Below are 19,315 nucleotides of genomic sequence, written 5' to 3' on the forward strand. Positions count from 1 at the left end.
ACATTTGGAGTGGTCTCTTAATTTTTTCCACAGCTGTATATTCATATAGCAGCTGCTTTACTCTTTGGGTTTTTTAAACTTTTATATAATTATGGCTTTGATGGTATAGACTTTTTTCTTCCTGCAGTAATCACTCAGCATATTATCAGGGTGTTGCTGTGAAAGCTAAAAATTCCTTTGCCACACTGGAGCACAATAACAAAGGCAGGTAGAAACAGGGTCATCCCTATGTACCCACAGCCCTATGTTCCTGAAATTAATTGGAATGCATCTACTGTTAGAACCAGAAGAATCTGATGAAGACACAGTGTGAAGATTGTGCCGTAATGTGAAGAATGAGAGAACCAGAGCCTTTTAAAAGTGAGGTACAGTCTGTCTTTCTCCAGAAATCGTCACAGCTGGGTGGTTAGGGTTAGGGGACAGGGAGAGGTTAGAATAGGAGTGACATACACACCAAATCTCACACACAGAAATACTTTTCTCTAATATATTGTTGGATAACTTAGAAATGTGGAAACGTGGACACACTCCTGTAAAAACATCGGACGTAACATATTCGGGGGCTCGTCCTGGATCTGAATGAGTTGGGAGATTGTTTGTTGTTTTTGTTTTTGTTAGACCAAATGCTTCTGTAAGCAAACTGTGAATTTGTATAAGGCCGTTAAGTTTGTCTGTTCTGTGCTACTGTAGAAACATGTTAGTGCAACATGGCGGCCTCAGCGAGAACTTATTAAAATATACTTTTAAACATTATATAATTTCTACCCAGTTTGTTTTGAAATATGGGAATAAATTCTACACACTGCACCTTTAATATTCTGAACTAAAAATGTCTTGTCTTGGGTTGAATGTAAAACTGGTCTAGAACCTCCACTGGGAATAAGGATTTCACACCAGAAACACTTTATGCTTAAAGATTATTTTTATTTGTGGAATCCACTTTTCTCTTTTCATTGATTCAGATTTAAATGAATATATATGACAAAGAAGTTCCCCTCCGTTAAGAGAATACTAACGTTGGGTGATTTTCAGCCGACATTAGCGTTGTATTAAATCAGGAATTCTTATTACTTTACACACATTTCTATAGGGTCCCCCCATGATTCCCTTTTTCTTTGGTCTTATGAGACTTTGTAAAGGTGGAAATAAAAGAAGAGTACCTGAATTTGCCATGTATTGTTTCAATTTAATATATTCTGATGAGAAGTATGTATTATTAAGTATTGGTTAAAATCTACCCGACGTTAGCGATTGTGACTGATCTACAGTCTGTGATATTACTGATTACAGAGGGGTTTGATTGGAAAAGCTTTCAGTAGAAAGTGAATCATTTAGAGAAAATTCTTTAATATGGAAATAAAATATCAAAGAAGCCGTGACGTCATCCTAGTGGGTCACATGGTAGAGAGGCCGGAGGCTTCACTGATCACGGGCACAAACGTATGGATAATGGCGGCCGCATGGGACATCATTCCTTTTAGGGTTGCCTAAAGAGAGAAAAGAATCAATATTTAAAATTAGTTCAATGTTTCCACAGTTTATCATTATCCTTTAATTAAAGCTGCACTGCTATGTAGCTATGTAAGGGGAAGTTGAATTTTCACCTACAACTCTTTTCATCATAAAACTTTAGCGGGAGAGACTACTATCTATATCTATATATCTATATCTATATCTATATATATATATATATATATATATATATATATATACAATCATATGAAAAAGTTTGGGAACCCCTCTCAGCCGGCATTATAATTGACTCTGCTTTCACAAAAAAAATATAAAAGTGGTATGTCTTTAATTTACCAGGAACAGCTAAGTACTGGGATGTTTTCCAAACAAAGATTTTTTGAAAAGCAGTATTTGGTTGTATGAAATAAAATAAAATGTGAAAAACTGGCTGTGCAAAAATATGGGTACCCTTGTGGTTTTGTTGATTTTAATGCCTGTAACAGCATGTAAAACTGATGACTTTAAACACAAAGTTGGTTGGATTATGTTGTTAAGCCTTGAACCTCATATACTTGTCTGTTTAATCATGAGAAAATGTATTTTAGGTGCCTAAATGCAAGTTGCACTTCTCTTTGACTCTCTGCTGAAGTGAGACAGAATGGGATCATCAAAACAGCTCCCAAAAGATCTTAAAAACAAAGATTATTCATTGTCATGGTTTAGGGGAAGGCTACAAGAAGCTTTCCCAAAGGTTTCAATTGTCAATTTCTACTGTAAGGAACGTTGTCAGGGAATGGAAGGACACAGGCACAGTTGCAGTTAAACCCAGGTCTAGCAGACCAAGAAAAGTACAAGAGCGGCATATGCGGCGGATTGTGAGAATGGTTGCACACAACCCAAAGATCACCTCCAAAGACCTGCAAGAACATCTGGCTGCAGATTGTGTATCTGTACATGGTTCAACAATTCAGCGCAATTTGCACCAAAACATCTGTATGGCCGGGTGATGAGAAGGAAGCCCTTTCTGCGCCCACGCCACAGATACAGTTGCATGGAGTATGCAAAAGCTCATTTAGACAAGCCAGATTCATATTGGAAGAAAATGCTTTGGACTGATGAGACAAAAATTAAGTTATTTGGTCTTTATAAAAAGCAGATGTTTTGGTGCAAATTGCGCTGAATTGTTGAACGATGTACAGATACACAATCTGCAGCCAGATGTTCTTGTAGGTCTTTGGAGGTGATCTGTGGGTTGTGTGCAACCATTCTCACAATCCTCCACCTATGCTGCTCCTGTTTTTTTCTTGGTCTGCCATGCCTGAGTTTAACTGCCACTGTGCCTGTGTCCTTCCATTTCCTGACAACGTTCCCTACAGTCGAAATTGACAATTGAAACCTTTGGGAAAGCTTCTTGTAGCCTTCCCCTAAACCATGACAATGAATAATCTTTGTTTTTAAGATCTTTTGGGAGCTGTTTTGATGATCCCATTCTGTCTCACTTCAGCAGAGAGTCAAAGAGAAGTGCAACTTGCATTTAGGCACTTAAAATACATTTTCTCATGATTAAACAGACAATTATATGAGGTTCAAGGCTTAACAACATAATCCAACCAACTTTGTGTTTAAAGTAATCAGTTTTACATGCTGTTACAGGCATTAAAATCAACAAAACCACAAGGGTACCCATATTTTTGCACAGACAGTTTTTCACATTTTATTTTATTTCATACAACCAAATACTGCTTTTCAAAAAATCTTTGTTTGGAAAACATCCCAGTACTTAGCTGTTCCTGGTAAATTAAAGACATACCACTTTTATATTTTTTTTTGTGAAAGCAGAGTCAATTATAATGCCGGCTGAGAGGGGTTCCCAAACTTTTTCATATGATTGTATATATATATATATATATATATATATATATATATATATATATATATATATATATATATATATTAGTGCTGTCAGTTTAACGCGTTACTAACAGCGTTAACACAAACCAATTTTAACGGCATTCATTTTTTTATTTTGAGATTAACGTTCTTTTTGGCTCAACAAACTTATTATTTTTTTCACATGCTGTTGCAACAACTAGTAACGTTAGAAAAACTACAACAACACAAACTATAAATGTAGCTCACAGTTAAGTCACTGTTAATTCAAACTGAACATTTCCTACAGCGTAACTTCACATTAAAATAATTCACTGGTAGAGTCTTCCGTATGCAAGTCTGGGACTACGCGGTGAAAGAACAGAAAATAAAGTCTGTCATTTGCAATAATACTACTTGTAACACTGCGCACAAGCAACCACCTGAGCGCACACAGGCATATACAGTCCCCTCCAATAGTATTGGAACGGTGGGGCCAATTCCTTTATTTTTGCTGTAGACTGGAAACATTTGGGTTTGACACCAAAAGCTGAATATGAGACAATAGATCAACATTTCAGCTTTCATTTCCAGGTATTAACATCTGGATCCGATACACAACTTAGAAGATAGCATTTTTTGAAAAGGAACGCCACATTTTTAGGCGAGCAGAAGTATTGGAACAGATAGACTTTAAATAAATTAAGGTGAATAAAACTTAATATTTTGTCGCAAATCCATTGCTTGCAATAACCGCATCAAGCCTGTGACCCATTGACATCACCAAACGTTTGCATTCTTCTTTTGTGATGCTTTTACAGGCTTTCACCGCAGCCTCATTCAGTTGCTGTTTGTGTTAGGGGGTTACTCTCTTAAGTCTCCTCTTTAGCAGGTAAAATGCATGCTCTATGGCGTTTAAGTCTGGAGATTGACTTGGCCAGTCTATAAGCTTCCACGTCTTGCCCCTGATTAACTCCTTTGTTGTGTTTTGGGTCATTATCTTGCTGCATGATGGAGGATCTTCCAATCAGTTTGGTTGCATCTTTCCTTAAATTGGCAGACAAAATGTTTCTGTAGACTTAGAGTTAATTTTGCTGTTGCCATCATGTGTTACATCATCAATGAAGATTAATGAGCCCGTCCCAGAAGAAGCCATGCAAGCCCAAGCCATGACATTGCCTCCACTGTGTTTCACAGATGAGCTTGTATGTTTGGGATCATGAGCAGATTCTTTCTTTCTCCAAACTTTAGCCTTTCCATTGCTTTGGTAAAGGTTCATCTTGACAACAACACAGTGAAAACAAGTATTCTACACGATTGTTTACATTCACCCGTGAGCCAACGCGTCAGCTGCTGCCCAGCTGATCGCTGACACAGCACACAAACTGGACAAAATTTGCCCCGACGCACCCAAATTCATTCTGGGGGATTTTAATAAATGTGACTTGGGTAAAACTTTGAGAACATACGAACAATATGTAACTTGCAGCACAACACAGAAAAATACCACCATTGATCTCTGCTATGGTTCAATAGGTGGAGCTTATCGTTCCATACCCATGCCTGCCCTAGGGGCCTCTTATCACAACAGTGTTTACCTCATGCCAGTGTATAAACCGTCCTTCAGACGCTTAGAACACAAGGAGAGAACGGTGAAAATGTGGTCGGAGGATAGTATCTCTTCTCTCCAAGCGTGTTTTGAGTGTACTGATTGGGACTGTTTTCAGGATAGCACAGATAATATTGATGAATTAGTAGACACTGTTTCATCATACATTACATTCTGTGTCGACTCAGTCATCCCAACCAGGAACTCTGTCCATTACCCAAATAACAAACCATGGGTTACTAAAGAACTTAAATCCGTGATAAAAAAGAAAAAGAGGACATTTTACACTGGGGACCTATGGGAGAAAAAAGCTGTCTCCAAGGAAGTGAAAAAGGAGATTAGGAAGGCCAAAATGAAATATAGAGAGAAGGTTGAAAAACTGTATAGTGGGGGCGATCTCAGAGCTGCTTGGAAGGGAATTAAGTCAATGGCATCCATAAATCAGAATTCTTGTGAATCCAGGCAGCTGATAACTGTTAAAGGTGTTGATGTCTCTGATTTGCCAAATGTTTTTAATGTGTTTTACTCACGTTTTGAATCTGATTTCTCTGAGAATATTTCTATGTTGAGGGAATCTCTTGTCCCTCACAATGTCATTGTGATAGCCCAGGAACTAGTAACAACTCTGTTAAGGAAAGTGAATATTAGCAAAGCTGCTTGCCCTGATGCTGTTTGTGGACGCACGCTGCATTACTGTGCTGACCGGCTTAGTCTGGTATTCACTTCACTTTTTAATGTGTGCTAAGATAGGCCAGATACCTCAGATATGGAAAAGGTCCACTATCATTCCAGTAGCAAAATCAAAAAATCTGAAAAAACTAAAAGATTTCAGACCTGTAGCACTAACATCCTTGATAATGAAAATGTTTGAGAAAATTATTAAGAATGAAATCATGTCTCTGGTTAGTGGAAAACTTGACCCATTACAGTTTGCTTATCAAACTGGAAACAGTGTAGATGATGCAAAGCTCTTTATTTTAGATACAATGTATAAACATTTAGAAAAGCTTGGATCTGTTAGACTGTTATTTGCAGACTTTTCTTCTGCTTTTAATAAGATGCAGCCGCACATTTTAGTTGAGAGACTAGCTGCAGAGTTTGAGTTACCCCATCAGATTCTGCTGTTGCTTTTAAATGTCTTAACAGACAGAACTCAGAGGGTCTCTGTAAATGGGCACTTGTCCCAGGCCATTATTTCCAATTCTGGTTCACCCCCAGGCTGTGTACTGTCACCCCTGTTGTTCATCATGTACACAGATAGCTGTCGGTCCTCTCAACCGGGAAGTTATTTAGCTAAATTCTCAGATGACACTGCGTTGCTGTCTCTTTTCCAAGGTCTACACTGCAACCATGGCCTTGCTTTGACATCATTTGTTAAATGGTGTGATGACAACTTCCTAGATCTGAATGTAAAAAAAAACAAAGGAATTAGTATTAGATTTTAGGAAAGTGAAGGGAGAGCCTGAACCGAGTGTTATCCATGGGGAGGAAGTCCAACTTGTAGACACCTACACGCATGCAAAAAAATTCAGTAGCACAAAAATAAATTTGTAGCACACAAAGTATGATCGAAAACTTGCATAACCTTAACCCTTGCATTTCGCTCTAATTACCTTTGAGCATGTTATCTTGGTCTCATTTGAGATTCTCAATTAATATTATAACCTAGTGTGTGCAGTAATAATTATGGAAAAATTAATAGGGGTGCACTGATTGCAATTTAGACAAAAGAATCTAACCTGTCAATAGTATTTTTTTGTTGATTCAGAATTATTATTATTATAATGTCCTTCTGGTAATTAAAACCAAACTTTAAAACATTAAACATAGCCTATTAAATAAATAAGTATACATATTGGTTCAATTTAGGATAAATTAAATAGGTTGTTGTGAATGTGTTGGGAGTAGCTTTTCAGTGGCTTATCGCTGCAGCTGAAGGAGTTGCCTTTCAAGCTAGAAAAAAGCACTAACTTCCTGTTCTTACCGGCTTCAAAATAAAAGTCAACTCATGCTTGGCTAGTAACAGGCTTTTAATGTGAAGGCGCACAGGAAATGTTCTGTTTGTACACGCGCTAACTTAACTGCGGTAATGTGCCGTCTCCTTCCGGTAATTACCGTTGGTGAAGTTTTTATACCTAGAATCGCTGCACGAGCACAGATCCTGAGGACACATATCTTTCACCAGCCAAAGTGGAGGGTGGACTCAATAACTTACTTGCCTAAGTCTACATTTACCCCCATTTGGAGTATTAATGTAGAGCCCTCAAAGCAGTGTTGTGCAGCGCTCCTCTGTGTTTCAAAGACAGCCTCTCCTCATTAGCAACCTGTCGCACAAGTGCGAATGGATTTGTATTCATCATCGCACAAGATCAATTTCAGTAGCAAATGCGATCAAAACTGTTGCACTGTACAGCCCTGTATATATATGTTATATACTTTGTTTTTTGTTTAATTAATTTCTTTGAGACTGTTTTATGCTTTGTTTACATCTGATAATTCATCTTCCATGTATTCATAATTAGTTAAAGAATGGATGACGCTTGCTTGATCGAGCACTGATGCTCAGAGCTGGAGTGGAGAGAGAGATTCTGTGGGCTGTGTGTGACGCCCGTCTTTAGTTGTAATATTAATGATAAAGATGAATAGTTAATTTATGCCTGTCTTGTGTGTCTGTCTCTCAGACTCTAGGTCAGCCTGGTAGACTGTCATGGAGATATGACCTAAACATACAGACTAGAATGGTTTTGTGGACCAGGCTGTAAATAGGTTTAATAAGACTTTGAAAACGGCCTGTCTAACAAGTTAGTCAAAGAAAAATTGCTCAGTCTTGGTTCCACCCCCAGTGGCCACCGGAAGGTACTACAATTTTGGTCACTTCCTTATTGGTTCTGGTAAAAATCGCTGAGGTTGGGGCTTGGAATAAACCCTCCGAGCTCAACTCCTGTGTGTGCCTCGCTCAATCAGACACAATGCAGAAACTCATCCGCTACACTGCACCTTTAATATTCTGAGCTGGGAATACAGATTTCACACCAGAAACACTTTATGCTTAAAGATTATTTTTATTTGTGGAATCCACTTTTTATCTTTTTTCATTGATTGAGATTTAGATGAATATATATGACAGGAAATGAACAAATCACAAGAGAAGTTCCCCTCTGTTAAGAGAATACTAACGTCGGGTGATTTTTACCCAGGCAATTGCGCTCACATGATTTCTTCGGTCCCTTCAAGCTGCTCACTGACATTACAGAAGGTAATAGTCCTAAACTTAACAATGACCCAAAATGTAATAATAATTTTAAAAGAAAAAGTCACAACTCTTTGCCAATAAAGAACAACCTATTACATGATGGATTGAGCTAGATATTTATAGTGTAATAGTTGTATTTCATTATACAGTGAGTCGATAATATATGGATTAAAGGGCTAATCGAGTCAATGTAGTGTTTAGTGTTAAACACAAATTAATCCTTTCAATATTAGGAAAACATATTTTGTTTGCTCCATAAATTGTTAATTTTGCCCAAAAGGTTATGACGATTTGGTCTCAGCATGCGTTACATTATCGACCATTTAATACATTTTACTTATTACAATTCGAGCTGCTGCTGGCCCTGGTTTTTCAAAAGGCAACATGTGTTCAGAGGATTTTCACCTAACGTGTATTCAATTCAGGGATTCTTATAACTTTACACTATTTTTAGGGTCCCCCCTTGATAGCCCCTTTTCATTCGTTTTATGAGACTTGGGGGAAATAAAATAATAGTTCTTCCATTTGCCTTGTATGTTTTAATTTAAAATTTTCTGATGAGAAGCATTTTTTATTAAGTATATAATATATCAGTTAAAATCTACCCGACGTTAGTGATTATGACTGATCTACAGTCTGTGATATTACTGATTACAGAGGGGTTTGATTGGAAAAGTTTTCAGTAGAAAGTGAATCATTTAGAGAAAGTTCTTTAATATGGAAATAAAATATCAAAGAAGCCGTGACGTCATCCTAGTGGGTCCCATGGTAGCCAGAGGTCAGAGGCGCCACTGATCACGGCCACACACGTATGGAAGATGCCTGTGGCAGTTGTCATCATTCCAACCAGGGCCAGCTGAAGAGAGAAAATAATCAATTATTAAAATTACTTAAAAGTTTCCACAGTTTATCAATATCCTTTATTTAGTAACCATGTAACGGGAAGTGGAATTTTCATCTACGACTGTTTTTATCATAAAACTGTAGCTGTAGGGACTACAAAATATAGTGCTGTCAAGTGATTAATCGCATTAATGTCATAGTTAACTCCCCCTTGATTTCTTCTTGTCTTAATCGCGATTAATCGCATTGATGTTATAGTTAACTCGTGATTAATAGCAATCAATCACACATTTGTATCTATTCTAAATGTCCCTTCATTTCTTTTTGCCTCACTATTTTTTCTCATTGTAATGCTCTTATCAGACACATTCTCTACATCCTTGTAATTCAGTGTATTTTTTTTTAATGAATATCATAATTTCCAATTCAGTGCAAATAGCCCACAATGCAGACCCCCCCACCCCTAGAACAGCATACACAAACATAATTGGAACTTTTTTGTAATTGAAAACCAGACTATAGAGAAGAGCTATGTTCCGGTTTCTGCTTCAAAATAAAAGTCCAAATTTACTTGACGTCTAACCGTTTTGCCAGTTGAATGATTTAAGTGAAGTTACGCTGTAGGACATGTTCCGTTTGAATTAACAGTAACTTAACTGCGAGCCATGTATAGTTTGTGGTGTTTCAGTTGTTCTAACATTACTAGTTGGTGCAACAGCATGTGAAACGGACAGCACTAATATATATATATATATATATATATATATTCAGGTTTATTAAACGGGGACAATGCAAACTAATAAAAAAATTAATAGTAATAAAAAAAACAGTTACAAGGCATTTGTTTACGTAGTCGAGGCCATATCTGCTTCCCATTGTGAAGCGCTTTGTGACCCTGGTCTGTGAGGGGCGCTATATAAATAAAGTTTACTTACTTACTTACTTACTATATCACAGTATCTGCTGCCCCTGGACTAGTGGTGACTGGTCACCCTGTGCCTAACTTTACACCTGCACATGTCGCCATTTTGTCACCTCACCAAATACCCATAATGCAATGTGTGGGGCACTTCCTGGCTCCTCAGTAAATTGTTGTTATGAGCGTTCTCCTTATTGATTCATTACCAAAACAACTCATTAACTCTGTCTGTGTTACTTTAACACTTCAAAATGTGCTGTAGGTTAATATCAGAAATAAAACACATAACTACACCACATATTCCTTCAGGTATCAATGTCTCTGCTAAATTAAAAATTACCAGAGGAAGAAAAATAAATAATGTTCGTACATGGATGTCTGATGGACACACATTGCTCTACTCCTCCATAGTTGTTGGGCTCTCCGGAGCGCCAGTCTGTGAAATCCACCTTAGAGGCATCGTAATACCCCCATCCATCCTCCTGGAAGAGAAAACTGACTGAACAACATTCCTAATCACAGATAGTGGATATGTGGCTACATAAATACTTTCATATTTTTGAATAAATAAGGGGCATGTTTAAACATGTCTCCAACTTTGTCTTGGAGGGATCTGTTGACGTAAAAACGCTCAATGAGCAAATGCAACGTGAACATTGATCACTTGGGTTCAATGTCCCCAACCTCCACAGGGAGACAGGAAGGTGTCAGTTGAAGACAGGGCCCTCCCCCAGACGTTCACAGTTTACCCGCACTACCCTTTTGGGCCACAGGGGACCGACTCTGCTACCAGGTCTGTCCAGACAGTTCAGGGGCCGGTTTCCCGATAACGTCATCTCTTAGCGCTACGAAGACTCCTACGAAGACTCCTACGTTATGACTTACCAAAGTTGTTTACCTCTGTAGTCGTGGTTCCCGAACCGTGTCTTAGGAGAAGCACTACTTACGTCGTTCGTACACTGCTGAAATCGGTTGCTCCGAGTTCGATTATCCATTTCCTGCTCATTTCATGCGCAGCTGCATCTGTATGCTGTCTAATCAAATCTACCCGTGCATTTCTAGTGTAATATAAAGTCATGAATTAGTTTGTTGAATCATCATCTGTGTTTTGGAACTCTTGTTTTATAATCTAAGTATCTTTAAGAACACTAATCACGTTACTTGGTGGGTCAGTAATGAAACTGAAAGTAGATATAATATCGCCAATAGCCTATATAAATAAAAACAGACGGCCCAAACAGCGTCCAAATGAGCTAAAATCCTAAATACAATAAACAGTAACATGGCACACTTATTTTAAGGTAAGCTCTAATTGATTATTCATTCATTTTTTCGCACGTTTACATGTTTTGAGGCGGAGGATCCGACGCACTCTGCCCGGGCTCAGCTGACAGCTGAGAGCCGGTGTGGAACACAGTGCGGAGGTTCTAGTGTTAACCATGTCGAACATACTACCATAGCCTATACCAATTTAAAAAAAGATATAGAAAATATAGAAACAGCGGAGGAGATGAAGGTTGTTTACAGCAATTATTTTCATCATGAATGACTTGTGGCAGTTCCATGCGCAACAGGGATGTCACTCTTGTCCGTTTTACGCATGGTGCTTTACAGAAGGAAATGTGGGGGTTTGTATCTCTGGCGATGCCACAGCGATCGCAGGGACTTTCACTTGTGTCATTAAACTTATAAATCTGACTGTATTTCATATCACAGGGACACAGCGATGACTGTAGGCTATTTAATAACAAACTGATAAAAACGATCCGACTGTAGGCTATAGTGTATCACGTATAAAGTATTTTCATATTGAGGGACATCGCATCCATTCAGTTAATGCTGATTGTCAAGTCAGTTAGATGACTAAAAAGTAGGCTACTTGTTCATATATTTTGAACACTTTGTGAATCAGAGTTAATGGTATTCTGCTAAAATATATAATAGCCTAAGCCTACTTTAAATATAGCCTACGTGATATACACTATACAGTTGGATCGTTTTTAACAGTTTGTTATTAAATACAGTCATCGCTGTGTCCGTTTGATATGAAATACAGTCAGATTTATTAGTTAAATGACACAAGTGAGAGCTGAAACATCCATACGGTAGAGCTAAGAAGGCTCTGAGGGCGCTCCAGACCAACCTTACCAACGTATGACGTACGAAAGAGATTTGTAGCAAAGAAGGTTTCGGGAAACAGGCGAAACGTTAAGTAGGAACTCTACGTAGGGGTTACGAATGACGTAGCGTTAAGAAGGCTCTAAGAAGGCTTCGGGAAACCGGCCCCAGATTATTCGGCCTTCTTGGAGACCCTGAACAGAGTCCTGCATGGGCGTCTGGTAGGGGACTCCATAGTTTGTTTATATATTTAATTTACTCTAAAAATGCCTCACCGTGACCCGATCGTACCCACTGAATAACCCGATCCAGGCCTCGACATCTCTGCCAAACAATTGGCGGAGCAGTTCCCTAGCCAAGTCGTTTTCGCTCCTACTGTGGATTGTGGCCAAGTGTCCAGCAAGCGTTACGCAGTGCGCCTGATGGGGGAGACAGAGAAAACACATCATTATACAGTTCTGAGACTGACACAAACTGCTCTTTAAAGGCAAACTATGCAACATTATAATGAAAATATCAATTATAGAGTCACACAAAAATAATCCCTCTCAGTGATCACTTCTTCTGCCCCACTAGAATATGTGGTGGAGTGTTTATCAGCACAGTCCTCCTCTCTCTGGCTGGATTTTACATAGTAGCATTTGCTGGTATTGTTTTGTAAACAGAAGACTCAGATCCAAGCTCCACCGAAGCTCCTCCCTTCCTCTTCACGGGGCCCAGAGCAGAAGCCTCTCCACCTCATTGACTGGGGTTAGCTTTGGTTAGCTCAGCGGCTAACACACTGATATGTTCTGTATGTCTAACTGGAAAGAGTCCTCCCTCATATCAATTCAAGCCATCAATGTAGTTTAGCTTCAAGTCTTTTAAATTACTATTTCACATTTTTTTCTTTCAACTTATTCTTCATTTCATCAAGAAATCATATTCAAATGTCTATATATACAACTTTTCAACTCCTTTTAAACAAATTAAATCTTTTTAAACTTTTTCAAATAATCATACTCAGCTATCCAGTTTAGCGTCAGCTTTTTCAGCATTCACACACATTTTCTGCAGGAAATGCATTTTCTAGTTTTTCTTGATGCATTTTTCATGGGTATACGCTCACCCAGGAACAACAGCTGGCGTAGTAAAAACACTACCGCTTTAGTCCAAAGGGGGGCGCTAGAATGAACACAAACTGAAAGTTCCTCGTAGCAGCTTTAATAGATACGTACAAATGCATCGACCCAGTCCTTTTTAACATGTTGAGCGATGAAACAGCGATCGCCCAGAAGAGTCCAACCAGGATTACAGCCTGTGTTATAGAAGAGAAGAGAGGCCTTTTTGGATTTTTTTTTTTTTTCACTTTTTTTTGTTGACACATCACACGTTATCAGAGCTACTGTCTCTTGGTCCAGTGGTATTCCAGCTAACCAGAGGACATCATGTTGTCTGTAGGAACTTCTGCCATTAATGTATTTACATTTTAAACATAGAACATGTATAAATAAGTCAAGTTACCAACCTCCGGCGCGGCGCTCGATGTTGGCGGACCACTGTGGATAGAACACAATCAATTCATCAGCCTGGAAATGTCACTTTGAGATTTCTCATTTAAGCATCTGTAATCTAGATAATAATCTGAAGTTATTTCTTCCCCTCAAAGCCTTTGGGTGCAACATCATAAGGTCAACCAGACAGGCGGTCTAATGCTTTGTATGTGCGTCTGGCAGTGGTGTAGTGGTGCCTGGAGAAGTGGGTATACTCTAAGTTGTACTGCGCGCGCATCCGCTTTTGCCGGTCCTATATTTCCCATAATTGCGCTGCCTCACACAGCCACTCGCGAGTAGTGGTCCAACACAGGCCTAATGCATGAATAGCCTATAAGATATAGCGTAGCTGGCAGAACGGCTATATGTTTAGCCTCCGTGTCCTCTCCATTTACAGCCATTAGTGCGAGTGTGGGGGGGGGGGGAGTTCACTGTCCTGACAGCTGACTGCCGCTACGGTCTGCCGGACCATCACTGTTTGCACAGTAGGCTAAATAGGGAGACTGAGGTGGGGACCCTGGACCTTCTAGCGGGGTCCGGGGGAATGCTCCCCCGGAAGAAAAAAATGCAACCTTTTAAAGTAAAATTCATCAATCTGGTGCACTTTGAGAAGAAAACTGCATGCAACCAGGCCCAAGGGCTCAGGGGGGCCCTAAGCCAGAGATACTGATAGTAACTTTACATGTCGCATTGTCAAAGAGCTCAGTCACTCATGTCAATAACAGCCTAGGGTCCAAAAAGGAATAGGAAATAAATCATCATGGCCCCTAGCAGGGGAAAAATAGAAAAGCAAGTGCAAAACAAAAGCATTATTAGCTATGTCTTATGGGCTTCATGAGGGGCCTCTAAGGCCCCCACACACATACAGGAATAAGCTTTATACGTGTAAATTCTATACTGTTCATAAAAAGTAGCTTTCCACCCTGTATCTGTTGCAATGGGCCCCTCCATCATATAACATGGGTCTGCAGACCAATCTACTGAAATGTTTTTACAGTTGCAGAGTAAAGAGTGCTGCCTGTTTAAGAAAAATAATGTTCCTTCTGCAGCTCAAGATTTGATTTAAATCTAAATTTTCCTCTGAAAGTGCATCAGATTGATGCATTTTGCTTTAAATCTCATAATCCGTCTATGAACCAACTGGTTTCCACAATCTTTTTTATTTTTGCGGGGAGCATGCACAAGCATTATTCATAGAAAAAAAATGTGGGGGCCCCCCACAGGGTCTTGAAACGGGCCCCGAGATCGTTAAGACCGCCCCTGCACGCTTGCCGCCTTCTCTCTGCCCGCTCGCCTCTCTATTGAGAATGCATTAGTCGCGGCCGTTAGAAGTGGGTATACGCAATGTCGCCTGAAAAATAAGTGGGTATACGCCGTATACCTGCGTATACCCCCCACTACACCACTGGCGTCTGGTGACTTTAATGTGTCTACAACCCAAATGCTTCACACAAGGCTCAAAATGAACACTCTCCACTCACCAAATTTAGCCTTAGGCGAGTAAGTTGTTGAGACCACCCGGCACTTTGGCTGGTGAAAGCCACAGAAGATCTACTCCCAAACATTCAATTTAGTTGAACACATTTTTATACTAATTTATTATGTTCCATTTTTAATAGTTTGGTTTTCAATAAAATAAAGAAAATTGGTATGTCCCTTTGTCTAACTTACAATTGCAATTTCCTTTTCCCTTTTTCTTTTAACTTTTATATATACTGTAGAGATCAATTGAGGGGTGACCCTCATTTACAATGATGTTGAGTCAAACAAATGCAAAGCAAAAACAACAACACATAAACAAGATACAATCCAAATACATCAAATACAAAACAAGCTGCTAAAGAGACAAAACTATTGAAACATTTACACAGTGATGTAGAATGGCTGGAATTAAAATGAAAAATGGGTGAAAGTACAATATCTCTAATTATATTAAACTTAAACAGTTACAAGTAGAGTTTGGCAGATAATAAGATTTAAGATAATATGTCTACATGTATTAGATGATATGAAGGTATTTAGTTTAATTTGTTGCTGTAAGTTGTTCCAGGAGTCAGGGGCACTGATTCAAAAAGCTAAAAGTCTTTCCCAGCTCAGACCGAGCTTGTGGAACATAAAGCATAAGCATGTCAGTGCAGCGGGTCTGATAAAGCCCATCTGAAATGTTAAATAATGGGTAAGATTCCCGGTCAGGGCTTTATAAATAAAAATATGCCAATGTGAGTTGGTAAAAGAGATTGGTGCAGGACATAATATTGACTGAAAATCTCACATGAAACCAAGATGACATGCTAAAAGAGAATGAGTGCAAAATGCAATGTAAAACTAATGTTTTATTTCTGGCTGGATGGTAAATGGTTGGTAAGCCAAAAAGTTATTTTTGCGCCGTGGCTTCACATATACTTTAAATTTGACTTAAACTTATAGTATAAATACGCAAAATTTAAGAAAAAAAGGTAAAATGTTTGCAAAAACACAAGGTTGCAAAAACCTAAACAAAATTCACAAAACTAAAGTCACAAAAACCCAAAAAAGTCCCAAAAGAAAAAGGCAAAAAAACGTAAAAACAGACGGTTCTTGAGGTGAGTTTGCATTTTTTTATTTATCAAATACATAGGTACTTACAGTTCCTGAAATCAGCAGCCCGCTGGTCAGACAGAGGAGGAACACCAAGTGGAAAGGTAGAGCCATCTGTAGAAAAACATTTAACAGGGACAAAATAGTTTAAATTTGTGGTCAAGAGCATCAAGAAAAGTTGTGTTTTCCCCTTAATGTAGTAAACATTTGGGTTCAACATTTAACACAGGTTAACTACTATGACCACGGACATTTTCAACAAATGAACTCTATTTGCATCTATTTCTTCATGTCTTTAAAGGCACACTATACAACATTTTAATGAACAATTGTTTTTGCTTTGCATTTGTTTGACTCGACATCATTGTAAATTAGGGTCACACCTCAACTGATCTTTTGAGTATAAATAAAGGTTGAATGAAAAAATAAAATAAAATGTATATTTATAAAAACTATAAAGTTTATCATTTTATACTACTACTGTTATGTATTGAATACATTTTACATAACGTCCCAGCTTTTTCTGAATTGGGGTTGTACTTATTAATAATTGACCTATGATTTGTTAATGAGCATTTCATGATTTACTAAAAGTTTTATAGATGTCTTACAACACATTTGTAATATGTTAACAAAACACTCATTAAACATCTACAAATATATATTACTGTTTAGCCTTTTGGTTCATCACTTATGAATGACTTATAAGTGAACATTACCATAGTGTAAACAGCTTTTTATAATACAAAATAATTTGAAGAGAAACAAAAATACATAAAAACGTCTTAAAAGAGTAATCGAATAGTTGCATTAAAAATAATTTTCTGTTGATCGACATATTGAATGTAAAGTGAATTACCTTTGCAGTGGTGCTGATAGATAGATAGATAGATAGATAGATAGATAGATAGATAGATAGATAGATAGATAGATAGATAGATAGATAGATAGATAGATAGATAACGTATAAAGTGAATTACCTTTGCAGTGGTGCTGAAGCCTGATGCAGAGAGAGTGAAGAGCAGGCAGGTGTGTGTCTGGTGAAGGAATACTCACCTGTATATACAGCGCTGAGCTCACACCTGGAATGTTTAGATGAAACAGAAATAGACCAATGAAAATGCTTTAGCAAAGAGGTATGAAGGAGGGCGGGGAGTCTCCATGGCAACAGCCACTTTGCCCGATCGACACACCTCCACCTCACCCCCACCAATGGCAGTCTGACGAGTACCAACCATACCTGTTTTAGGGTGTTTGTTTTGACCTGTTTGGGTGTGCTTGTTTGACCTGTTTTAATGTGCTTGTTAGACCTGTTTTAACGTGTGTTTCGCAATCGCGTGTCACCAGAGACGCATTGTCCTCACCTAGAATGACAAAAAAACTTGAGGAAGGAGGAAGTTTTAAAACCAAAAAATAAAACATACAAAGTCAATGACACCATTGATTAAAAACTGCAAATACAGGGAAACACAGGGCAGTGACTCCACATTTAACTGATCATGGAAATGTACTGAGTGGGATCTGTGTTCACTGTTTAGAACCAATGAACCTGTGTTAACACATTTGTAAAAGAAGAACTATGCTGTGATGATACTACACATATATAACTGATGAATGGCTTACATTTTTAAATAGGGGAATGCAGAAAGATTTGTAAAATACAACCCCAATTCCGAAAAAGTTGGGACGTTATGTAAAGTTTGAATAAAACATTAATGTGATCATTTCCTCATCCTTTTCGCAATGCATTCAATAATTAAAAGGACCATCCAGATTGTTACCAATACAAAGTTTAAAAGCCAGCGTTTGTGATGGTATGGGGAGTGGTTAGCGCCCATGGCATGGGTAACTTGCGCGTCTATGAAGGCACCATTAGTGCTTTTAAACATACAGGTGTGTGTGTGTGTGTGTTTGGGCTAAGCTAACCTGGATGAGCTAAGCTAAACTGGATGAGCAACCTTTGCCCATTTCTATATAAAAAACATGCACCGTCAATAAAGCATGAAAACAGGCAACAATAGCCTGTACCTGTGCACCACCATGCCCCATTCAACCTAGAAAAAACAAGAATGACAATTGATCGTTTGAGAGCGTGTGCATAACAGAAACAGACCAATGAAAATGCTTTAGCAAAGAGGTATGAAGGAGGGCTGGGAGTCTCCATAGCAACAGCCGCTTTGCCCGATCGACACACTCAAACTCTAGGACATCCTACCCCCCCCCCCCCCCCCCCCATCAATGGCGGCCTGACAAGTACCAACCATTACAAACACAAAGTGTGTTTCCTTCTCACAGTCGCCTCTCACCATAGACTCATTGTCCTCACCTGGAATAACTTGAGGAATACCTAGGGGGCAAAACCCCTTTTTATTGAAAAACAGACATGGAGCGTTGTAAAAGGTTGTTCACCAGAAATGATATCCAGGACCTTCCAGGATCCCAACCTGGGTGGACAACCTGGTCAACTAGCTGCTGGAAAGCTACCGGGGGCCGACATAGAGCAAATCAAAACCACTTTTTAAGCGAATGGGGGTGGGCAAATAGGGATTTTTTCAAACTTATAGATATCATTATGAAACTTTGCAAATTGATTACTGACATTAAAACAACAACTTTTTGTATTACAGTATTTTCCAGAAAGTTTGAATAAATATGAAAAATCATCAATATCTTACTAATGATGCGTACATTTAAATATCTGCAAAGCCCCAAAATCTAGATGTTGGACAAAAGCAGAGTCAATTTGTTTATACATTTTTAAAACAAAACAAGTGTCCAACTGCCTGAAGCCTTTCCTAATCACAGTTCAAATTTGATCAATAACCCATAGAATTTTTTTTTTTTTACACAGTTACATTTCAAAATGAATTTTTACACTGTTTTTTCCAAGGGAATGTCTAGCCGTTTCCTAAAATACCAGCTGGAGACTCCAAAAGGACACTTTTGGTCCATGGCACATGAAATGTAACTGTGTAAAAAAAAAATTCTATGGGTCATTGATAAAATTTGAACTGTGATTAGGAAAGGCTTCAGGCATTTGGACACTTGTTTTGTTTTCAAAATGTAAAAACAAATTGACTTTGTTTTCTTCCAACATCTAGATTTTGGGGCTTTGCAGATTATGCAAATGTACGCATCAT

At 38.5% G+C, this 19,315-nt stretch overlaps 1 protein-coding gene across 1 annotated transcript; it reads right to left on the minus strand.

The window, feature by feature from the left end:
- Nucleotides 1-8,064: 8,064 nt before the first annotated feature.
- Nucleotides 8,065-17,044, minus strand: LOC307254066 (galactose-specific lectin nattectin-like). The gene is made up of 7 exons (XM_080032301.1): nucleotides 17,035-17,044; nucleotides 16,224-16,289; nucleotides 13,574-13,604; nucleotides 13,284-13,363; nucleotides 12,342-12,485; nucleotides 10,319-10,430; nucleotides 8,065-9,042 (listed from the first exon to the last, which is right to left on the minus strand). The coding sequence occupies exons 2-7, from the start codon at nucleotides 16,287-16,289 to the stop codon at nucleotides 8,966-8,968; spliced, it is 510 nt and encodes a 169-aa protein (XP_079888427.1). The 5' UTR covers nucleotides 17,035-17,044; the 3' UTR covers nucleotides 8,065-8,965.
- Between the last annotated feature and the right edge of the window lie 2,271 nt (nucleotides 17,045-19,315).

Source organism: Ammodytes marinus (assembly GCF_949987685.1).
Source record: "Ammodytes marinus genome assembly, chromosome: 8".
Lineage (NCBI taxonomy): Eukaryota > Metazoa > Chordata > Actinopteri > Uranoscopiformes > Ammodytidae > Ammodytes > Ammodytes marinus.